At 22.4% G+C, this 26,282-nt stretch overlaps 1 protein-coding gene across 2 annotated transcripts; it reads left to right on the forward strand.

The window, feature by feature from the left end:
* The first annotated feature begins 9,699 nt into the window (after window positions 1-9,699).
* On the forward strand, window positions 9,700-25,439 carry LOC122510893 (endochitinase). Of its 2 annotated transcripts, none has more exons than XM_043625843.1 (10): window positions 9,700-9,754; window positions 20,738-20,817; window positions 21,759-22,100; window positions 22,329-22,551; window positions 22,781-22,904; window positions 23,006-23,203; window positions 23,354-23,435; window positions 23,578-23,789; window positions 24,271-24,516; window positions 24,851-25,439. In XM_043625843.1, exons 2-10 carry the CDS (start codon window positions 20,745-20,747, stop codon window positions 24,971-24,973), a joined length of 1,623 nt encoding a protein of 540 aa, XP_043481778.1. In that variant the 5' UTR covers window positions 9,700-9,754; window positions 20,738-20,744; the 3' UTR covers window positions 24,974-25,439. The 2 variants fall into 2 exon arrangements, with proteins under 2 accessions (XP_043481778.1, XP_043481777.1); XM_043625842.1 differs by lacking the exon at window positions 9,700-9,754 and adding an exon at window positions 19,682-19,830.
* The last annotated feature ends 843 nt before the right edge of the window (window positions 25,440-26,282 follow it).

Raw genomic sequence — 26,282 nt, forward strand, 5'->3', positions numbered from 1 at the left:
TAATAGCGGTAAAAATTAAAAAAAAAATCATTGCACTTTAGAATCTTGAAGAAATTATAATAATTATTTTTCTAAGAATAATAACTAAACGATTAAATTCGTATTTTTTATATTTGCTTCTTTTTAACTTTATATTTAATGATATTTAAACATTTTTTATTTGCTTACTGTTGAAAATTAATATTATGTCAGGCCTCGGACGAAAAATTTAGAAATAAAAAAAAAATAATCGTATTGTTTCGAAGAATTTCATTAACATTTTTATTAATTAAAATTTAGGCTAAATTAAATTAAATTAAATTTAAACTTATTTTTTAATCGACGATTTTAGAAAAAATTTTGAAAGAAAACGAAATCTTTTAAGAAATTTTATTTCAATTGAATTGAAAATAATTAAATTCTATGCAAAAGAATTTTATTTAAATTTTTGGAAATATTTCAATTCCCGTCAAGAATTTTTAAAAAAATTATAATAAAAGTAATTGAATTCCTGCGTAGAATTATTACAGTTTTTGAAAATAATTGAATTTCTGCGAAGAATTTTATTATTTTTGAAAATAATTTAATTTTGATATAACGAAGATAATTGAATTTTTGCTAAAAATTCATTTTGAAATTTCTAAAGATAATTGGATTTTTTCAAACAATTTTATAAAAATTTTTGAAAATAATTGAATTCCAGTTAAAAATTTTGTTATTTTCAAAAATAATGGAATTTCTGCGAAGAATTATGTTATTTTTTAAAATAATTGATTTTTTGGGGAATATTTTATGGAAATTATTAAAAATAATTGAATTCCTGCTAAAAATTTGATTATTTTTTAAAATAATTGAATTTTTGAGGAATATTTTATGGAAATTATTAAAAATAATTGAATTCATGTTAAAATTTGTATTATTTTTGAAAATAATTGAATTGCTGCGAAGAATTTTATGAAATTTTTGAAAATAATTGAATTCCGATTAAAAAATTTGTTATTTTTGAAAATAATTGAATTTATGTGGAGAATTCTAATATTTATGAAAATAATTGAATTCTTGCCAAGAACTTTATTTGAATGTTTTGAAAATAATTGAATTTCTCCCAAGAATTTTATGAAATTTATCAAAAATAATTGAATTTCTGCTAAAAATTTTGTTATTTTCAAAAATAATAATTGAAAATCTGCGAATTTTTGAAAATAATTGAATTTCTGGTAAAAATTTTGTTATTTTTGAAAATAATTGAAACGATTTAATTGTCTTTAGTAATTTACTTTAAAAAATAGTAAAAAATAGTAAAAGTAGTAAGAAATAGTAAAAATAGTAAGAAATAGTAAAAATAGTAAGAAACAATTGTATGTTGAGAAAAAATAATTGAAATAGAAATTATCAATAGTCGCCTGAGTCCGAGGCCTGTTATTTTTATTAAAAAATTTTCCAAAGCAATCAAACAATTTTTCGTCTAATAGTAAAAAATGTTTCTACGTTCTATTTTTCACGCTTTCTTTACATATTTTTGTCCATTGGCTATCAAACGTCAATGACTTCGGTACAGCTTTAAAGAAAAAAAAACAAGCCCATAGCAGAGTGATAATCGTAAAATACTGTTAGTGTAAGCTAGTAGATATTTTTAATAAGTAAATTTCTAACAACAGATGAATTTTATTGAGTGTACGATGAATTTTTTCTTCTTTTCTCTAAACGTTTCTTTGTTAAAAAAATTTTGTTTCCACAAAATTCATTTGCAAAAAAAAACATTTCCAAAAAATACACTTGCAAAAAAAATATATTAAAAAAAATATACTTGCAAAAAAATACATTTCCAAAAAAATACTTTTCCAAAAAATACACTTGCAAAAAAATACATTTTCAAAAAAATTATTTTCTGTTCGTAAAATTTGTGATCACAATTTAACTTAAAATTCGATTTCGATTTGTTTCAAATATTGTTTCCTAAATTTTCGACAATAACGAGAAGGATATCGATTGACGTGTAAATTTAGATAAAAAAAATTCGTTTGAAATTTGTCTTTACATATTTAATTTGTATAGTGACAAATTGTCAATTTCTTTCAATGGCAAATGGAAAATTGTTTCTTTTTATTTTCAACAGAGTTTTGTTAAATAAAATAAGGCACATATATTAAACAATATAAAATATATTGTATAATATATAGAGAATGTATATTAAAATTGATATAATATAGAGAATGTATATTAAAATTGATATAATATACAAGGAATATATTATAATTGCTATAATATACAAGAAATATATTATTATAATTGATATAGTATACAAGGAATATATTATAATTGCTATAATATACAAGAAGTATATTATTATAATTGATATAGTATACAAGGAATATATTATAATTGTTATAATATACAAGAAGTATATTATAATTGATATAATATACAATATATTATAATTGATATAATATACAAGAAATATATTATAATTGATATAATATACAAGAAATATATTATAATTGCTATAATAAACGAGGAATATATATTACAAGTGATATAATATACAAGAAGAATATAATTAGAATTGATAAAAAAAATCAAAGAGAAACTTATATACATAAATTAACAAAAAAAATTATTTTTCATTTGCCAGATAGAAAAATTTTTATTGTATCTTCAAATGTAAAAATATTTCCTGTAGTAATTAGAAAAAAACTATAATTGTAGTTCTTCCGAAATTTGAAAGCACACTGTAAATATTAATTTAATTTTAAATCATAGATAATCATGTATACTGATATTTTAAAATAATTATCTTTAAGAAAAATACCAAGTTCAGTTTTCTATATATTTATGTAAATTGACACACGATTTCTGGCGATGAGAGAAAAAAAGGAGAAGAAAAAATTGTAAAATTACAATTAACTTTCGCTTATTATGTATTTGTATTATATTATATTATATTATAAATTATAATTTATAATATTAAATTATAAATTTATAATTATAATTATATTTATAATATTAATTATTTAACGATAAAGAACGTTTGGGCAATAATGAATGATGATCATAATTGCTTGCATAATTTTTGCAAAATTTTCTATTGAATCGGTAATAATTTTGTCGTTTCTATAAAATTTTATTTTAAAAAAAAAAAAATTAAAAAAATATTTTTATTTTGTAAAATTATTTCTTTTATCAGGTTTGACAGGAAAATTCGATTTTGTTTTTTTCTGATTTCCCCAAATATTATGTGGCAAATCTTTTTTATAACAAAGTATTTTCTTTATGTATAATGTATTTTAAAAAAGAATTTTGATATTCATTTAAATTGAAAATGTAATTTCTCAAAGTAATTTCAACTTAAATTATAATTTTTGAAGAAAAATTGAAAATATAATTTTTGGAGAAAAATTGAAAATATAATTTTTGAAGAAAAATTGAAAATATAATTTTTGAAGAAAAATTGAAAATATAATTTTTGAAGAAAAATTGAAAATATAATTTTTGAAGAAAAATTGAAAATATAATTTTTTAAGAAAAATTAAAAATATAATTTTTTAAGAAATTAAATTGAAAATATAATTTTTTAAGAAATTTAAATTCAAAAGAATTTTGTCAGTTATTTGGACAATTTTATTTATATTTGTGAATTAATCTAAATTTTAAATAACTGAGAAAATTGTCTCTTTTAGTAATATTTATTAGATTAGTATTTTTCTTGGCAGCTAGAGAAAAATTACTCGAAGCATAATATTATCGAGGAAAAAAAGTCCTACATTTAAGTCGGTTATCTGAATTATAATTGTTTTTAATTTATGCGCAGTCTTTTCAAATCTAAATTTACTCCTCTCGAAAATAAAATGAAATGAAAATGAAAAAAAACATAATCTGTAAAATTTTAATTCGATGAACCGAATTAATTTATTATTTAATTTACTAATTAATTTATGAATTAATTTATTAATTCATATATTAATTAATTTATTAATTAACTTATTGAATCATTTGTTAATTAACTTTTTAATTAACATTATTGAATTATTTGTTAATTAATTTTTTAATTCATATATTAATTAATTTCTTAATTAACTTATTAAATCATTAATTAATAAATTTATTAATTAATTTGAATTATTAATTAATTTAAATTACCAATCAATTTATTCGTATTAGTAAAATAGTTTTAAAATTCAATTTTTTCATGTATGTTATAGTAAAATTTCGTTAATAATTCAAAATGTTAACTTAGTGATTATTCAGATGATGAAATTAATTAAGAGAATTAATTTTTAATTAAAAAGTTATTGGACAAATTTAGGAAAAAAAAATTTCAAAACCGCTTTTTAATTTTTATTTTAGAAAGTTTATTTTTTAAACAACTAAATATTGTTGGTGAAAAAAAAATTTCTTTAAATAATTTGATTAAATTAATTCCTTTCAATAATTTTGTTAAAATAATTTGTTTTACAAATTTGTAAAAATAATTTGTTTAAAAAATTTGTAAAAATTTATTTTTTAAACAACTGAATATTGTTGATGAAAAAAAAAATATTTCTTTAAATAATTTGATTAAATTAATTCCTTTTAATAATTTGTCAAAATAATTTGTTTCCCTAAAAATGCGTATCGATTTGAAAGGACTGCGAATAAATCTGTTGATTATTGAATAGTTGTACACATATAATAATATGCAATCGTCATTATAAATATACATAATAGAGTAGATAGGCGAACGAATGATGAGAAGAGTTACAAGTACGAAATTATGTTTATAAATATATTAAATATAAATATATAAATAATGAATTAGATCCTAAGATCGTTTTAAAAAATAAGTATAAATATATATATATTGGAAGGGAGTGTTTTGTTGATCGCGACTGTGCGCGAATTATGCAAATCCAAACGTATATTATATAATTTAATGTTACTACTGTTTCATGAGAAATAAAACACAAACTGGTTTTTAAAGTCCGTCTAATTTTTCAAATTTCTGTCAAATTTTTTTTTTTCTCTTTTTCAAATTTCTTATGCTTTATTTATCAAAAAATGCGACTTTAGCTAATTCTTTCAAATTTAATAATGAATAAATTAATTTTTTTTCTCAAAGTTTTTTATATATAACAATTTGATGAATTCTTTTTTTTTTATTAAAAAAGTGGAATATTGAAAATAGAATGTGGTGGGATTTTCATTTGAAATATGAAGAAAATTATCATTAATTTAAATTTAAGAAACTTTTTGATTTTAATTTTTGATTTCTAATTGAGAGTGAAAAAAATTCATCTGATGCAATGGCATCGTCTAATCTATCGATTAATTAGGTTTTCAAATTTTTTACAAAAATAATAATAAAAATTAATTTTTAATATTAATTGTTTATTCATTTGTTTATTTACTCATTTGTTTATTGATTCATTTACTTATTTATTCATTTATTTATTCATTCATTCACTTCTTAATTTAGTCATTTATTTATTTACTCATTTATTTATTCATTTACTTATTTGTTTATTAATTAATTTATTTATTAATTAATTACTTTATTTATTTATTTAAACAATATAGGGGCTATATTTATTTCTTTATTCATTCCTTTACTTATTTACACATTTATTTATTTACTCATTTACTTATTTATTTATTCATTTGTTTATTTATTTATTTAAACAATATATGGGTTATATTCACTTATTTGTTTATTCATTTTTTTTAATTATTTATTTGTTTATTTACTAATTTATTTATTTATTCACTTATTTATTTATTCTTTTGTTTACGCATTTATTTATTTACATATTTGATTATTAATTAATTAATTTATTTATTTAAACAATTTACGGGCTATGTTTATTTATTTCTTTAGTTACTCATATATTTATTTACCCATTTATTTATTTACTTAGTTGATTATTAATTCAATTATTTGTTTATTTATTTACTTATTTGTTTATTTATTTATTTAAACAATGTACATGGTATATTATTTACTTCTTTGTTTATTAATTTATTTATTCAATTGTTTATTTACTCATTTATTTATTTACTTATTTGTTTATTTATTTATTTACTAATTTATTAACTTATTGACTTATTTATTTATTCTTTTGTTTATTTATTTCTTTAGTTACTCATATATTTATTTACGCATTTATTTATTTACTTATTTGTTTATTTATTTATTTAAACAATGTACAGGCTATATTTACTTCTTTGTTTATTAATTTATTTGTTCAATTGTTTATTTACTCATTTATTTATTTATTTATTTGTTTATTTATTCATTTGTTTATTTATTTATTTAAACAATATTCGGGCTATATTTATTTACTTATTTATTTATTCTTTTGTTTATTTATTTGTTTAGTTACTTATTTATTTATTTACTTATTTTATTATTAATTAATTCATTTATTTGTTTATTTATTTAAACAATTTACGGGCTATATTTATTTACTTATTTGTTTAATATTTTATTTATTCATTTGTTCATTAATTTATTTATTCATTTGTTTATTTACTCATTTATTTATTTACTTATTTATTTGTTTATTTATTCATTTTTTTTATTTATTTACTTATTTGTTTATTTATTCATTTTTTTTATTTATTTACTTATTTGTTTATTTATTTATTTTTTTTTATTTATTTACTTATTTGTTTATTTATTCATTTTTTTATTTATTTATTTGCAGGATTTTAATAAACAAATGCAAATTGACTGAATGATATTCTCGGAAGTGCACACATATTGTCAGCAGCACTGCCTGGACAGAAGGCGCGCAAGCAAATAATAATCTTATGACATTCCAAGTTGAGTCAGAGAGAGTGTGCGCGATTGCAAAGAAGAAGTGAATTTGCGAATAATAAATGTGTGAGCTTGCGGAGAAGAGTTTTTCTTTCTTCTCTCGCGCACACCGAGAGGATAACGTCCTACGCTTTTTCAAGGTTCTTGGCCTTAAAGGTCCACATGGCACACGATAAAGTCAATTTCATTTCGAATTAAACACGCACCCGTCTCCGTGTGTCCCTTAATCTTCATTTCCATATATCTATCTTCCTTTACTTTTTACACACACATCTTCCGCGTTTAAATTCATTTCACAATAAATCTTCCTTAGAACTCAAGTTCATTATCAATTTTGAATAGAACTTTATATTTTTTCCCTGAATCGAGAAATTATTTTATGGGAAGGCTCGACGAAAAAAAAAAATTTTTAATAGAAACACTGTAGTAAAAAATTTTTCTCAATAAAAAAAAAAGATGAAATTTGAAAAAAAAGAATTTGCATATTTTTACTATTATTATTCTTAACTGTTGTCGCTATTATTTTAATTATAATAATAATAATAATTATTATTATTACTATTAATAATTAATTTTTTTTATTTATTATTTTATATAAATAATATCAAAAGTCTGGTTTCGTATTTTAATTTCCTTTTCTTTGATAACTGTGACGTCACAGTTTGTGTAAAGCACATGTTTTAAACTTGTGACGTCATAATAGTTCAAATACCCTTAAAAAGAATTTTTGAAACATTTTCTGTCAACAGTTAAAAATAAAGTTAATAAAAAAATAAAGTATTTATTACTCATTCTCATGTTTGATTGACTTTTTATTGATAAAAAAAACGTCTTATTGAATTTGAATTATAATATTATATTAAACACTTGGAGTTTTTTTTCAATTTGTAATAAAAATTAGAAACTTAATCTTTATGTTTATTAACCTTTTAATTAATTGATTCGAATTTAATTTTTATTACAATAATTTTCAGCCACTATTTAAAATTATTGAAATAAAAATTTAATTTGAACGGAGAAATAATAATAAATTATACTAATATTTTAAACTTTTTATTATTTATTAATAATAACAGTGATAATTATTAGTATAAATAAATTATATTTATTATTTAATTATTTATTTCTGTATTTGACTTTTTTCTAATTTTCATTAAAAATATTTCCTCTTTTCCTTATTCTTCTAATAAATTCAATTCTCAATTTTCCCAAAATTCAATTATTTTCGCAAAATTTCAATTTCAAATTCTTCAAAAATACACTATTTAAAAATAATTTTATAAATAAGTAAAAAAATAAAATTTCTTTAAAATATAAAACTTACTTTAATTTAAAATTCGTTAAATTTAATAATCAATTATTTTCAAAAATTTCTAAAAAAAGCTCTTAATTTTCAATTATTATATAAAATTTTAACTGAACAACCATTTAATTGGGTTAAATTATTTAAATTATTTAAAAGAATTTAATTAGAATGATTTAATTATTGTAAGCTATTTAATTATTCAAAACTATTAAATTATAAAAATTATTTGAATATCATGATTTGTTTATAGGTTTATACAAATAAAAAATCTCGAAAAAGATTAAATGGACTATGATTTAATCTTCCTAAAGACCGGAAAGGTTAATTATCTCCTAATTGCTCAGATTCCTGTGATAAAGGAAATCGTGGTCATTATCTCTGTTAACTGCCATTGTTTCTAAAAGGATATCAGTTTCAAAAATTAATAGAATACTTTAAAAAAAAGTATTTTTTACCCAGGAAATTTTTCCGATTGATAATAATTATCATCACTCAGAAAAATTTTTATCAAAGAAGAAATTTTCATCATTGAGAACAATTTTTAATTAAAGAAGAAATTTTCTCGCGTCATTCAGAAAAAATTTTTATTAAAGAAGAAATTTTCATCATTGAGAAAAATTTTTTATTAAAGAAGAAATTGTTTTGTCATTCAGAAAAAATACGAAGTTGAAGTCCACAACGTTTATCAATGAAAAAAATTTATTTAATGCATTCAAGTATTACTTTTATTTTAATATTTAATTGTAAAATAATTATTATCAAAATATAAACATCAGTCCTTCTTTTCTAAATATTTTTGTGTTAATATTGCTGCGTTATTTTTAATTAATTTATTAAGTGAACAATTTTTTTTCGTTGATCAACGTTGTGGACTTCAACTTGGTGAAAAAATTTTATTAAAGAAGAAATTTTCATCATCGAGAACAATTTTTATTTAAGGAAGAAATTTTCATCATTTAAGAAAAATTTTATTAAAGAAGAAATTTTCATCATTCAGGAAAAATTTTTTTAAAGAAGAAATTTTCATCACTGAGAAAAATTTTTATTAATGAAGAAATTTTTTCGTCATGATCAGAAAAAAATTTATTAAAGAAGAAATTTTCATCATCGAGAACAATTTTTATTTAAGGAAGAAATTTTCATTATTTAAGAAAAATGTTATTAAAGAAGAAATTTTCATCATTTAGGGAACATTTTTTTAAAGAAGTTTATGAAAATTAAAAATTGAAATAAAAATTGAAATAAAAATTGAAATAAAAATTGAAATAAAAATTAAAATAAAAATTAAAATGAAAATTAAAATGAAAATTAAAATAAAAATTGAAATGAAAATTGAAATGAAAATTGATAATTTGTAAAATTGAAAACGAAAATTTTTCAATCACGATAATAAATAATTTGCTAATTAATCACTTGAGTTTTTCACACCTTCGATTCTGTATAGAAAAAAAAGGAGAAAAAAAGAAAAGAAAAGAATAAAAAAAGTTCTTTAAAAAAAGAAAAAAAATCATTTCTTTAAGATATAGCGAAACCTGATTGGTTAAAGACAGGTCGACGAACTAACCAATCGGTTAAGTTTTCTGCACCTGAATTTTAAATGAGGACCACTCTGGTATATAATCACAAAGTTTGAGTCACAGAACAATTTTTTCTTCCACTTTACGCACATCAACGAGGTAAGTTCATTATATTTGTTTCTGAAATTAATTTTCGTTTTTTTTTCTTTTTTTTTTTTTTTAATATTGACGATTGACCTTTAAAAATAAAGTGCGCGTACAGTTAAGAAATTAACTTCTTAATAATATCTCCATTGCCGGTTCGAAAATTTGCATTTCTTTAAACGGTTGTTTATTTTTTTTCCTCTCTAAAAAAGTGAATCCCATTAACATACTTTTTTCCCTAAAAAAAATGACGAATTTTGGAAAGATAACACAAGTGAATTAATTGGGGGAAAAATTTTAATAATATTGATTCTTGAAGGCAAAGATTTTTTTCATTTTATTGAAGATTATACTTTCACTGGGAAAAACCATGAGATTCTTTTTTTCTTGTGTTCGGAAAAATTTATATTGGACATAATTAATTATTTATTCAAATTTATCCAGTATTTATGTTCACCGATTAATTGAAAATACAGTCTAGATAGAAAAATCAATGAATCAGTTTAAGTTATTATTTATTAATTATTATTATGTAAATTGAAAATATGTTTATCAATAGCATAATCTTATCGTAAATCCATTGAAATTATTGACAATATTAAACGAGATTGAGTAATTTTTAATTTCTTGGCATTAATCGTCAGCACTTGCAGAATTTTCAAATTTTTTATTTAACTAAATTGTATTTGAACCAACCAAAATTATTTGATTCAAAATTTATTTGGTAAAAAAATTATTCAAACCTCATTTTGTAAAAAATTATTCGATTTAAAATTTATTTGGTACAAAATTGTCTGATTCAAAATTTATTTGGTAAAAGTTAATTTGATTCAAAGCTCATTTTGTAAAAACTTATTTGATTCAAAATTTATTTGGTACAAAATTATTTGATTCAAAATTTATTTGGTAAAAAATTATTCGATTCAAAATTTATTTGGTAAAAAAATTATTTGATTCAAAGCTCATTTTGTAAAAAATTATTCGATTTAAAATTTATTTGGTAAAAAATTCTTTGATTTTAAAATTATTTGCTAAAAAATTATTTGATTCAAAATTTCTTTTGTAAAAAATTATTTGATTCAAAATTTATTTGGTAAGAAATTTTTTTGTAAAACATTATTTGATTCAAAGCTCAATTTGTAAAAAATTATTTGATTTAAAATTTATTTGGTAAAAAATTATCTGATTAAAAATTTATTTGGCAAAAAATGGAATCAAAATATATTTGGTAAAAATTACTTTGATACAAAATTTATTTGGTAAAAAATTTTTTGATTCAAAGCTCATTTTGTAAAGAATTATTTGGTTCAATTATTTTATAAAAATTAATTTGATTTAAAAATTTATTTGGTAAAAATTAATTTGATTCAAAATTTATTTGGTAAAAAATTCTTTGATTCGAAGCTCATTTTGTAAAAAATTATTCGATTTAAAATTTATTTGGTAAACAATTTTTTGATTTAAAGCTCATTTTGTAAAGAATTATTTGGTTCAACATTTATTTGGTAAAAATTAATTTGATTCAAAAATTTATTTGGTAAAAATTGATTTGATTCAAAATTTATTTGGTAAAAAATTATTTGATTCAAAATTTATTTGGTAGAAAATGATTTGATTCAAAATTTATTTGGTAAAAAATTCTTTGATTCAAAGATCATTTTTTAAATAATTATTTGGTTCAAAATTTATTTGGTAAAAAATTATTCGATTCAAAATTTATTTGGTAGAAAATGATTTGATTTGGTAAATAATTATTTGATTCAAAATTTATGTGCTAAAAAATTCTTTGATTCAAAGCTCATTTTGTAAAGAATTGTTTGGTTGAAAATTTATTTGGTTCAAAATTATTTGATTCAAAATTTATTTGGTAAAAAATTTTTTGATTCAAAGCTCATTTTGTAAAGAATTATTTGATTTAAAATTTATTTGGCAAAAAATTCTTTGATTTTAAAATTATTTGCTAAAAAATTATTTGATTCAAAATTTCTTTTGTAAAAAATTATTTACTAATAGACAAGTAATCGTTTATTTGAATCAAAAAAAAAATTTTTTTTTCCTTTTTATAATTTTGGTAATTTTTTTTTTTAAACAATCGTTAAAAAAATAGAGCTCAGGAAAAAAAGATTTACAATAATTATAGTTTAAAAAAACATCATAAGAATATTTTACAAAATGTCAAAGGGCATTTTTATTTTTCTCTCAAGTTTTAATTACTAATTATAATAAGTTTCCATTTATGGAATGATGTTACTTCTAATTACCCAGCGATTGAAAATTTATTAGCAATTTATTAATTTTATTCTTGCATGTGAAATTTTTTCATAAATAAAAATTTGACGTTTAGTGTATATTCTTTTCATTAAATTACTCTCGAGGAGAATTCGACAAATAGTAAAAAAAAACAAATTCTAATAATAAGAACTTGAGAAAATTTTCACTAATTTAAAATTTAAATACAAGATTTTGTGGTTTAGATATTAATTTAAATATTAGATTTTTTATTCCTTATTATTCTTTTTTTTTGTAGTTTTTTTTCAAAGAGTAAAAAAATTTGTTTTCAGTTATTTAACATAATTTTGTCATAATGTGATTTTGTGGCTTAAGATTTGTATTTAAATAAAGGGTATAGTGGTTTGTTTTCTAATTTTTTTTTCGGGGGAAAAAACGTCTATTTTGCAATAATTGTGCAATTTTTGATTAAAGAAATAGTTTTTCGTGGATGATCGGGAATTGAGAATTTCTCAATGCTAGGTGGTTAAATAAAAGAAGATTGCCTAGTGTAACGAACCATATCAGACCACGATTCATTGTCGTTCATTTCCGGTTATTCGTCTTGCCTGCTGTAATCGTTATACGAGGCCGATTTTATTCGCAGCCTTAAAAATGTTATTTGCGACCTTAAAGTACATTTTTAATCTTCTCCATAGCAATATTTTTATCATCTACTTTTTTTTATTATACTCGTAAAATGGAAATTCATTATATGAATTTTTCCGACAGGATAATTTAGTCTTTTTACAGTAAAAAATAAATTAACAATGTCCATTAAAAAAAAAAAACAATTTTTTGTTGCACTCGATAATTAATTTTAGAAATAGTAGCAAAAAGTAACTTTAAGACTGAAAAAAGTAATAAAAAAGTAACTATCGAAAAATTAAATTTGAAGAATAAAAAAAATTCTTTATTTAAAATTTAAAGTAATTTATAAAATTTGTATCTCCAGTTAAAAATTAACAAATGAAACAAATTAACAAACATAAAAAAAAATGACTTGAAGTAGAAAATTACGAATTATGTTTTAGTGTGAGATTAAATGAAGATTTTTCTGCGGAAGGATGTGTGTATGTTAATTATTGCGGTTGCAATTTGTCGAGATTTATAAATAAGATTTGCCCGAGTTATAATGCAGAAAGCAAAGTTCTTGTTAAATAACGAGATGATAAATTGATTCGGTGCAATTATCACAGTGAGAAACCTATTAATCGGTATAATTCTCAAGAGAGAGAGAGATACTTTTCAAGTGTGAATGAATATTGCGCGAGAATCGAAGGTGGAAACTATAAATTACGTTATAAAAAATAAAAAAAAAGAAGAAGAAAAAGAAAAAGAAAAGAGGTTCAACAATGCAAAATCCTTCGACGATTTATCGATAATGTGCTTAAGCAAGACCGTTAATAATGCGATAAACGTTTCTTCTTCCGTGTACGATATTGTCATGCAAACAAATCGATGAACAATCGATAAAGTCTTATAGTTTGCTATTGTTAAATCAATTTTTCAAAAATCATAATCAAAATTTATTCGTTTCAAATTTTACATTTTTTTGTTAGTAAAAAAATTTACAAATTTCTCTACAAAAAAGTCTCACAGCTAAATTTTTCTTTCTGTTTCTACTACACTGAGAAAAAAACAATTGGCCCAATAGTTTAAAATATTAAAATTAATTTTTACTGAAAATCATTAAATTCTTGTAAAGTATTTATCAAAAAATTTTCAGATAATTGAATTTTATCAAGAATTCAAATATTTTCAAATAATTGTAATAAAATTCTTTAGTCAATTTATAAATAATAAAAATCTTCGTAAAAAATTAAATTATTTTTATTTAAATATTAAATAATAAAATTCTTAACAGAATTTCACTTATTTTCCATAAAATTTTAATTAATTTCTTCAAAAATTTCAATTATTTTTAAAAATCTTGTAAAAATTCTCCGAGAAAATTCAATTATATTTTAAAAAATAATTGAGATTTTCACAGGAATTCAATTATTTAAAAAAAAATTTAGATTTTCACAGGTATTCAATTATTTAAGAAATAATTTAGATTTTCACAAGAATTCAATTATTTAAAAAAACTGCTAGGGATAAAATCCAATTTAAGAATTCAATTATTTTTAAAAATAGGTAAATTTTTGCTGAAATTCAATTATTTTTAATAAAATTTTTTCGCAGTGATTCAATTATTTAAAAAAGTTTTAATAAAATTTTATTCAAGAATTCAATTATTTTCAGAAATAATTAAATTTTCGATTTACTCAAAATCATTGAATTCTTGTAAAGTATTTATCAAAAAATTTGAAAATAAATGAATTCATTTCAAGAATTTTATCAACATTTTTTTCAATTTAACTGAATTCTTTCGAGAAAATGTAATTAAAAATTTTATTGTAAATTATAATTTAATTCTTGACAAGATTTTTATTAAAATTTCTTAAAATAAATGAATTGTTTTGAAGAATTTACTTCAATTTTCTTGAAAATAATGAAGTTTTTTTTAATTTCAATAATTTTTACTGAAAATTTTGAAAGTATATAATTGAATTATAAAAAGAAATTCTTTTAAGTTTTTAAAATAATCGTGTTTATTATTAATTGAAAATTAATAATTTTCCTATTAAATTGTATTAAAATTATTCATAGAAAATTAAATTCTTTTAAACAATTTTATTAAAGTTTTTATAAATAATTACATTTTTTTGAAGAATTTTATTTAATTTCGTAAAAATAATTTAATTTTTTAAAGTAATATTAATTGAAAATTTTGAAACATATTGAAATTTACAAAGATTTTTATTGAAACTTTTGAAATTAATTAAATTGAATTTTTTTCAAGAATTTTATTAAAACTTTTAATAATAATTGAATTCTTTAGAAGAATTGAATTGAATTTCAGCGAGGAATTTTGCTATTTATAAAAACAATTGAAAATTTGCGAAGAATAATAATATTTTTGAAAATAATTGAATTTCGGGGAAGAATTTTATTATTTATAAAGATAATCGAAATTTTTGCGAGAATTGAAATAAAATTTTGAAAATAATTGAATTCTTGCAAACAAAAATTATTACTTTAGAAAATAATTGAATTTCTGTAAAGAATTCTGTTATTTATGAAGATAATTGAATTCTTATCAAGAACTTTATTTGTAAGTTTTGAAAATAATTGAATTTATGCGAAGAATTTCGTTATTTTTAAAGATAATTGAATTCTTGGCAATTGTTTTATTCACATATTTGAAAATAATTGAATTTTTTCTGGAAATTTTATTGAAATTCTATTTACAAAATTAAATTTCTTCAAACAATTTTTTTTTTTTATAAAAAATATTCAATTCTTGCAAAGATTTTTGTTAAAATTATTAGAGATTAAAAATAATTGAAATATTTTGAAGAATTTTATTAAAATCTTTGAAAATAATTGAATTCTTTAGAGGAATTTTATTAAAATTTTTGAAAATAATTGATTTTTTGATAAAAAATCTTTTTATATTTAAAAAATAATTGAATGTATGGAAATAATTTTGTTATTTATCAAGATAATTGAATTTTTTCAAAGAATTGGGTTAAAATTTTTGAAAATAATTGAATTTTGAAAAAAAAAATTTATTAAAATCTTTGAAAATAATTGAATTTTTTAGGGGAATTTTATTAAGATTTTTGAAAATAATTGAATTTTTGATAAAAATTGAAGAATTTTGTTATTTATAAACATAATTGAATTCTTGTCAAGAACTGTATTAAAATTTTGAAAATAATTGAATTTCTGCGAAGAAATTTGTTATTTTTGAAAATAATTCAATTCTTGACGAAAATTTCCTAAAAGATTACGAAAATAAATGAATTTTTAAAAAAAGTTTCATTACTTTTGTAAATAAATGAAATCTTGTCATCGCTATTGATAATTATAAAGATAATTGAATTTTGCAAAGAATTTTATTTAAATTGCTGAAAATAATTGAATTCTTTAGAGGAATTTTATTAAAAAATTTTTTGAAAATAATTGAAATTTTGACAAGAATTTTTTATCAGAATTGTTGAAAATAATTGAATTTAAGTAATATTTTTCAAAATAATTGTATTATTTCGAGAAATTTTATTAAAATTCAATTGAAAATAATTGAATTCCTCCGAAACATTTTATTATTTATGCAAATAATTGAATTCCTTTGTAGAATTTTATTATTTATGAAAATAATTTAATTCTTGGGAAAAATTTTCTTATTTATAAAATAATATAGGGAAACTTTTTTTTGCTTATTCCGATAATTGAAAATAGTCGAAAAAACTCGAAAGAATAATATTTTCATCATTTTTAGAAAGAACGAAAAAAATAATGCACCGCAAAGTGCATGCTTGTTTTTAAAAAGGGTTTGTATTTTTGTAATTTGCATATCAGTGGAAGTAGAAAAAAATATCGGGAGTAAATAAACAAGAAAGGTCCATCGTTTTGCAAATAACTGTCTATCCACCCACGAATTCTATTCACGATGAGGTTTTAAAATGCAAAGTACATCGAACGAAGGCAGCCTTCGAGTTCTATACCCCTCATTGCACTTTGAATACCAATTCCTCTTAGAGAAAAAACTAAAGAGTAAAAACGAAATCTCACAATGTCAATACTGCATTATATATGTCTCGTTAGAATTTTTCAATAACTTTTGCATTTTTAATGAACGTTTTCCGATTTGCAAGCGACGATAGCTTTTAATCTTTTCATCAAAGAACACTTGCGAATAAAATGTTCAAATCTAAAATACATATAAAGTAATATTAAAAATAAAAAAATAAAAAATATTAAATGAATTTAAATACAAATTCGTCGGTCGACGCTAAGCTCAGAGTCGACGACGCTAAATTCAGGAACACGGAAAGTTTACCAACTTCAGGGACTTGAATTTTTTTTTTTAAATTAAATTAAATTTCTAACAAAATATATAAATATGTATTATAACAATACACAATTGTTACACAGTGGAAAAGACTAATAGAATACTAATTAAGTTTCTACATTATTAAACTATTAAATATCTACATTGGAAGACTGCGGTAATAATAATAGACTTTAGTACTTAATAATTAGAAAATTTTAAACATGCAAGTGCGTAATTATTTACGATTAAAGTTTACAAGGTTGAAAATAATTTGCAAAACACAAATATATTTATTATTTAATTACACAGCGCTTTTTTTGTATTATTTATATAATTTTAGCGTTCACGCTAATTTAAGCTTTGTAAAAGTATTTTTCTAAAATACCAAAATGCCAAAATTAATTAATAAATGAAACAAAAATCATCAGTTAAACTATCTTTAAAAAATTTTAACTTAAATTTATTTTTGCGTCAATTCATATTAGAAAATACTACCAGAATTCAATTATTTAAATAAAAATATAATAATTTATTGAATAATTGAATATTTCTTGCAATTGAATTTTGATACGGAATTTCAAAATTTTTTTAAATAATGAAATTCTTTCCAAGGGATTCATAAAATTTTTTTTAAATAATTGAATTTTTTCTAAAAATTTTATAACTTTAGAAAAAAATAATTAAATTCTTACAAAATCTTACAAAAATAATTGAATTTTTACGACATATTTTATTAAAATTTTTTATAATTGAATTTCTGCGCAGAATTGAAAATAATTGAATTATTTATAAAAAATTTTACCGCAATGATTAGAAATTGATTTTAACGAATTGCATTTTTTGACGAATTCATTTAAAATTGTATTAAAAATAATTCAATTCCTGAGAAGAATTATTTTATTTATAAAAATAATTTCAATTTCTGCAGAAAAACTTTGTTATTTATAAAAATAATTGAAGTTTTGAGAAAAATTTTTTATCTTACAAAAATAATTGAATTTTTGCGACAAATATTATTAAAATATTTTATAATTGAATTTCTGCGCAGAATTATATTAAAATTCTTGAAAATAATTTAATACTTTAAAGGAATATTTAGTTCAAATTGTTCTGAAAATAATTTAATTGTTTAATAAAGAATTTTAAAAAAATTTTTAAAAATAATTAAATTCTTTCCTGGAATTTCAATAAATTTTTTTAAAAATAATTGAATCTATTTACGAAATTTTATTTAAATTGTATTTACAATAATTAAAGTTCTAATTAATAATTTTTATAAAATTTTTGAATATAATTTAATTGTTGCAAAGAATTTTATTATTAATACAAATAATTGAATTCTGACAAGGAGTTTTAATAAAATTTTTAAAAATAATTAAATTCTAGCTAAAGATTTAAAGTAAAATTTTTGAAAATAATTTAATTGCTCCAAAGAATTTTATTATTAATAAAGATAATTGAATTCTTAAGAAGTATTTTATTATTTATAAAAAATAATTGAATGTCAGCGAAGAATTTTATTATACTTTTTTAAATAATTGATTTCCCATGAGAAATTTAATTATTTATCAAAATAATTGAATTCTTGAAAGAATTTTCTTGTCAAGAACTTTATTAAAAGTTTTGAAAATAATTGAATTTCTGCGACAAATCTTCTTATTTTTGAAAATAATTGAATTCTTGACAAGAATTTTATAAAAATTTTTTAAATAATTGAAATTCTACTAGCAATAGTGATTTTTGAAAATAATTGAATTCTTGAGAAGAATTTTATAAAAATTTTTAAAATAATTGAAATTCTACTCAAAATGGTCATTTTTATAAATAATTGAATTCTTGCCAAGAATTTTATAAAAAATTGTTAAAACTAATTAAATTTCTGCAAAGAATTTCTTGAAAATTTTTGAAGATAAATTAAATTTTTGCGAAAAAGTTTGTTATTTTTGAAAATAATTGAATTTTAGCAAAAAATTTTGTTAATTTTAAAATTAATTTAATTTTCCCGAAAAATTTGTCATTTATAATGAGAATTGAATTCTGTTCGAGAACTTTATTTGAAAGTTTTGAAAATAATTGAATTTCTGGGAAGAATTTTTTTACTTATGAAGATAATTGAATTATTGCAACGTATTTTACTAAAAGTTTAAAAAAATAATTGAATTCCTGAGGAGAATTTAATTTTTTTATTAAAATAATTGAATTCTTGAGAAGAACTTACAAAAATTTTTTAAATATTTAAAATCTCGTGAAATATTTTACTATTTGTGGAAATAATTGAATTCTCAGAAAGAATTTCATTAAATTTTTGTTAAATAATTGATTTTTTCGAAATATTTTTTGAAATGTGAAGAAATAGCTTCTTGACGCTCAGCGTCGATGCTAAATTCGAAAACCTTAAAAAAAACTAGAAGCATTTTGAAGTAAAGACAGTTTTACTAATTGTATAGTAAAAATTGTACTTAAAAATTGTACATTCTACTAAAGTAAATTTAAAATAAAAATAAAAATTACGAATTCACATAAAGGACATGTCATCGACCTCGAGAGAAGTATAATTCAAGATCAAGATCAGGAGAACTGGTCCAGAGAAGTACTCGAATAATTTATTTCCTTTATGTACGCACACACAATTTTCAGGGAGCAAGTTTGACGTGTGTGGGATTAGCATTACAAGATTATGGTATTTTACACAAATAGTAACGGCAATGTCACTGCGATCGATGATTGCTAATCGAAAACCGGTCGCTGTAGATCATTCCCCCAGAGAAGGATCCACACCTCTTCCTTCCCCTTTTTCACAAACACTTTTGCTACTCAAAAAGTCAAACGCGCGTTGCAGAATCAAGTGAAACCTCGCTCCAAACGCATCAACCTCGCTCTCTTCCTCCCATTCGCCGACAATTTTCCTCTATTTCCTCAATTTTGCCCGGATAAATAGGTAAACTCATTTTTTTTCTTTCTCAGAACCAAAGAGCCTCTCAAAACCGAAAAGTTTCTCAAAAACCAAAAATTTATTTAAAACCAAAGAATTAAAAATTTGTTATTATCATCATTCGAAATTAGGTCCAAATTTTGAAGTAAGAAAATAATCGGATTTTTATTAATAGACAGTAAACAATCCACAAAAATTTATTACGAAACTAAAAATTCATTATTTAATTATTATTACTAATTATTAAAATTAGGTGCAAAATATTCTAGAATAGGTGCTGAGTAAAACGGAATAAATTTATTTTTGTAGTGAAGAAGCATTTCTGATTTTTCTTTTTGTAGTGAAGAAGCATTTTTGATTTTTGTTTCCCGAGCGAAGAAGCAGTTTTGATTTTCGATTTTGTATAGTGAAGAAGCATTTTTGATTTTTGTTCTCCTAGCAAAGAAGAATTTTTGATTTTCAATTTTGTACAGTGAAGAAGCATTTCTGATTTTCGACTTTCTTTTTGTGGGTAACAATTGTGCAATAATTAATACTATTAATAATAATATTAATAATATAATAAATACCGATTGTGCAACATTTTTCCTTTAAGTTTCTAAACAAACAATTAAAAAACCTATGCTTTAAAAATTTGGTGGAAAAAAGTAACAAATCCGTTGCAGAAAGTTACGGATTATGTAGTTACAGATAACAAAGAATTAGATCATCAGTATCACAACAATAATAATCAGAAACTTAATTTTATGCTACTATCGAGACCTCTGATAAGAAGCAATGTTGAATCACCGATTGCAAAATGATAATTAATGTCAATATTAATTTATCAATTAGTTTTGTAATTTATTTTCAAGTAACCATCATCCATTTATCAAATGTGAGGCAAACATTAATGACGCTAATTTGTATTCAGTTTTAGAATGACCTGGTCTGCCGGGAAGCTCTCCGTTTCCCTTCTCCTACTGTTTGCAGCATTTGTTACAACATGTTCTGGTGAGTTATTTTTAGAAACAAACAATTTTTTTTGACACTTGTTGTCCAATTTTGGCTCCAAAAATTGCTACTGCTTCTTCTTCTGTTTCTGCTTTTGATTCTGTTTCTGTTTCTATTTCTACTTCTGCTTTTGATTCTGTTTTTGCTTCTGCTTTTGATTCTGTTTCTGTTTCTGCTTTTGATTCTGTTTCTGTTAATGTTTCTGATTTTCTACAAAAAATAGATTGTAGACATAATGTGCTTTTGAGAAATCAGGCCAAATTCTAGTCACCTCCAAAAAGATTGAAAAGATTGTTTATTAGTTGTTGTTGTTGGTCCAACAAACAACAATCTGACACTTTTTGTGTCAAACAGCCACAAAAAGTGTGAATACTATCATCGAATTGAATTAGTTAACAACTTTCATCCAATGAAACAAAAGCATCCAAACTTTTCGAGAGCGAAACAACATCCGTTCAATCTTTTTGATAGTACCCATACAGCACCCTAACTTTTCCAAAAATTTATTAAAGATTTACTTACAAACTTCCGAGTATTTACTTGCAAAGTTTAGTGAAAATCGTGTAAAGATTTAAATGTCCCACTTCAATAAATGTTTAGCATGAAGCTTGCAAGTGCAACTTGCAACTTGCTTTAAAAATTTTTTAGAAAAGTTTAGGTGCTGTTTGGTTGTTTTTGTCCCACACCTAAGACAAAAGACCATTCAACCAAAAGAAATAATCTTTTCTGATGTAAAGTTGGTACAAGAACCTGACTAGTCGAAGCTAAAAATTAAAGAAACAGAACAAGAAGATTGGACTATAATTTTTAATCCTATATAGTGTCGAAAGAATTGCGAATTTTGAGTTAAGAATGAATGAAGATAATTCGAATTAAAGAAGAATTTTGAAGTAAGAATTGAATTAAGAATTGTGCGAATTAAAAAAAAATTTTTTAAACAGGTGAAGCCAGCAAAGAATCAAGAGTGGTTTGCTACTTCAGCAACTGGGCAATCTACAGACCGGGAATCGGCAGTTATGGAATTGATGACATTCCAGGAGAGTTGTGCACTCATGTGATTTATTCCTTCATTGGTGTCAGCAATGTAACCTGGGAAATTCTAGTCCTCGACGAGGATATCGACGTCGACAAAAGTGGATTCAGAAACTTTACGAATCTTAAACACAAATATCCCAATTTAAAGACGGAAGTTGCCGTTGGCGGATGGGGTGAGGGTGGAAGAAAATACAGCAATCTCGTTGGAGTGAAAGCGAGGCGGGACACATTTATCCGAAGTGTCGTCGGTGAGAATTCTAGTGCATTAGAAAAATTTTTGAATAACCGAAAACTGTAATAAAATTTGAAAACTTTAGTTAAGCTTATGCTTTAGCATAAACTTAACTAAAGTTTTCAAATTTTGCTAGAGCATAAACTTAAGTAAAATTTTTAAATTTTGTTAGAGCATAAACTTAACTAAAGTTTTACAATTTAGTTTGTATTTAGTGTATAGGAAATTTTTGGAACATTTTCAGAATTTATGAACCGATACAACTTTGATGGTTTCGATTTGGATTGGGAGTATCCGGCGGCTGCCGATCGAGGTGGAAAATTCTCGGATAAGGATAATTTCTTCTTTTTCGTTGAGGAATTGAGAAGAGCCTTTGATAAGGAGGGAAAAGGATGGGAGATCACAATGGCAGTGCCTCTGGCGAAATTCCGTCTTCAAGAAGGTTATCACGTTCCAGAAATTTGCGAGTAAGTTTCCGATCTTTATACCCGGAAAGAACTTCAATTCAAAAATTTAGCAAACAGTTTATCAAAACTTCTGTTTTCTGTAAAAATTTACAACTAATATTCTCCAGTAGTCATCGAATAGCCCGGACCTAATAATGTTAGGTTAATAATGTTAGGTTACTTTCGAATGTTTCTAATTAATTTTCGAAATTTTATAAGCTATTTTCTACGAGAACAATTTGATTTGCAGAAATGTCGACGCGATTCACGTGATGTCCTACGATCTTCGAGGAAATTGGGCTGGTTTCGCGGACGTGCACAGTCCTCTCTACAAGAGGCCGAGTGATCAGTGGGCCTATGAGAAACTGAACGTGGCAAGTAGTTTGTGAATTTTTCAAAAACTATTCAAATCTATGAGAGAAAAGTTTGTAAGTTTGTTAACAGATCTGATGAATAATTTGAACTCTTTTTGCAGCATGATGGTCTTTTGCTGTGGGAGGACATGGGATGTCCGGCAAACAAATTAGTGGTTGGGGTTCCATTTTATGGCCGAACTTTCACACTGAGTGCTGGTAACAAAAACTACGAAATCGGAACTTATATTAATAAAGAAGCTGGTGGAGGGGCTCCTGGAAAATACACCCAGGCCAAAGGATTTCTCTCCTATTACGAGGTGGGTACTGAAATACTGTTGAGGGTGTCAAAAAATGTGTTCGAGTTTGGAGCATTAGGTTCAGCATTAATTTTGGGTTAATTCAGCATTACTTTAGGATTAGTTTAGCATTACTTTAGCATTGATTCAGCATTACTTTATCCATCCTAGATCTGCACAGAAGTCAATGATCCCGAGTCTGGGTGGACAAAGAGATGGGATTCCGTAGGAAAAGTTCCTTTCGCCTACAAAGGTAACAAGTATTTCTGTATTCTTCTTTCTTTGTACGGTTTATGAAGTTAAAACTGTCACCCAGTTATCAGCACTCAGTTAATTTTTGTCAAAATTTCCTGGTGGTTTTAATAAAAAAAGTAATCATAAATTTTTCTTTGCAGGTACCCAATGGGTGGGCTATGAAGATCCAGAGAGTGTTCAAATAAAAATGGACTTCATCAAGACAAAGGGCTATCTGGGTGCAATGATCTGGGCACTGGACATGGACGACTTCCAAGGAGTTTGTGGAAAGCCCAACACCTTGACGCAAATTCTACACGACAACATGAAGAGCTATCAAGTACCCCAACCAACTAAGGCACTTCCCTCAAGGGTAACTCTTCTCCTAGTTTACAAATACAATCAGAGACTTTCAAAAACAATTCATAAATACAATTTTCAAACACCGTTTTTCTAAGGATGTCAGATCGAGACAAAAAAGGTATCAAAATTCTTGCGATGCAAGGTTTGCACATCGCAACAATTTTTAATACCTTTTCTGTCTCCTTTTTGGGTCCAAGGATTTGACATCCTCAGAAAAACTGCAAATACAATTTACAAAAATACAAATTCTACTTTCAAAAAAAGAAAAACTGAACCAACTAGAAGACTAAAAGATAATTTAAGCCAAAAAGGAGTAATGGACGTAAACTAAAATTTACATTCCAAAGAAAAAGGAGAATATTGTTAGCGAATGTTAATTTGCGAGCTTTGAGAGAATGAATATATTTACATAAAGCGATAAAATTTATTCTCTTCTTTTTTTTGGGGGGGGAGGTGATTTTATTGACGACTGAGTTTGTTTGTTTGTTTAGCCTGAATGGTCGAGACCACCGAGTACAACTCCCGGTCCGGGATTCGTGAAGCCTTCGACGCCAAAACCGATAGTAACAAGACCCCAATCAACAACTCCATTAAGGGAAATTGAGGAAACAACTCCTCGACCAAGTTGGCCCGAGAAACCCGAGATACCTCCAACACCTATTGATGAAATTGATGAGGATTCCAATGAAATTAAATGTGGCGACCAGGACTATATGCCCTCCAAGGATTGCAGTTTAGTAAGTGAAAATCAATTTAAACTTCTTGGAGACAATTAATTTTGGGAAAAAAAGTAACTATTACTCTCTGAATTTAAATTAGTTAAAAATAACTTAGACTCAAGCATTACTTAATTGTGGTCGATTTCTACTTATTTCTTTCTTAAATTAATAGAAGTTGACGACTTTACGGATTATTTCATTCTTCAATTAATAGAAATTAACGACTCTACTTCTTATTTCTTTCTACTAAGGGAATTCCTGAAGTTAGTTAATTTTTAGTGTCGACACACTAAAAATTATTCTTTGAGGTTTGGCACTAATTTTATTTACTGATTTAAAATTTTGTTTACAGTACTACAGATGTGTGTATGGAAAGCCACTAAAGTTTCAATGTAGAGACGGACTGGTTTACAATCCTGAGAAATATATCTGTGATTGGGCTCATAATGTACATCGCGATGACTGTAAAATATAAAACTAAATCAAATTTTCAGTTTGAACGTAAAAAAAAAAAAAAATAGAATCTCTGGTCGAATATTGCAGAGAACGAAAGAGAGTGTGTGTGCTGATGAGAGAGGAAAAAAACTGCGAGTGAATATTGTTAAACTAGTTTTGAAAATCTGATTTTCTTTCTAGAAGAAAATGACTGAATGCGCTTTTATAAAAAATCATAAACTTTAAGAAAATTTCTATTTCATTTCGAAGTAGTTAAAAAAAGAAGAATGCAAAGATAAATTTTAAAAATTGAATCTTTGATATTAAAAATAAAATTTCATTATAAATATGATTATAGATAAAAAAGACAATTATTTATAATTCAGAAATGTTTTTTTAAATATGTAAATCAAAAAAAAAATCTTTCTTTTGGCGTTTCAACTTAGGAATAATTAGTCCTTAAGAAAAATTTTTAATTATTTTAATAAAATGCATTACCGACCTGACTTTTATTTTTATATATTCGTTTCCTCTGAATTAAATTTTTTTAAACTTATTTTGCAACATGAAAAGAACTTTTTCCCTTTAAAAACTCCTTTTCCTTTTTTAAAATTCACTAATTTCTTGAAACATTTAAATTTTCAAGTGGCGGTATTTAAAACTAAAAAATCAGTAAAAATTTTATAATTTAAAAAAAACACGTTTTTTCAAAATTTTTTGAACTAAAAAGACGATTATTTTTCAAAAAATTGAAATAAAATTGTGCAAAATAGAATAATTTCAATAAAGTTTGACGAAATTTACCATTTTTTGACAATTTTTCAATTATTTACTCTCTAGAGTTTAAATAACTTTAAAAAACAAAAAAAAAATTAGTATTACAATTTTTTAAAGAACTAAATTGTTTTGTATTTTCAATTGAAGTTAATAAAAATTCAAATCTTCACAAATTTTAATTTAAAACCTTTTGAAATTTAATTAGGTATTTTAAAAAATTTCTGCCACAACTGTTTTAATTTTCAATTATTTTCTAAAAAATTTATTATTTATTTTTCGAAAAACTGAATTGTTCAGAATATTGAAATTTTCAATTTAAAATTTTTATTTGAATATTTTTTATAAAATATTTTTTGCGAATTAAATTATTTTCAAAATTTGCAATTAAAATATTATTCAAAATTTAATTGTAAAAAATTTTAATATAAATTTTTAAAAAATCAACTATTTTTGATAAAATTTCACAAAATTATAATGATCTATAAACATTTTAATGATATACTTTGAAAATTCAATTATATTAGAAAAAAAATTAAAACAAAATTAAATTTCTAAAATTTATAAATATTTTT

This window comes from Leptopilina heterotoma, unplaced genomic scaffold (genome assembly GCF_015476425.1).
Source record: "Leptopilina heterotoma isolate Lh14 unplaced genomic scaffold, ASM1547642v1 Lhet_77, whole genome shotgun sequence".
NCBI lineage: Eukaryota > Metazoa > Arthropoda > Insecta > Hymenoptera > Figitidae > Leptopilina > Leptopilina heterotoma.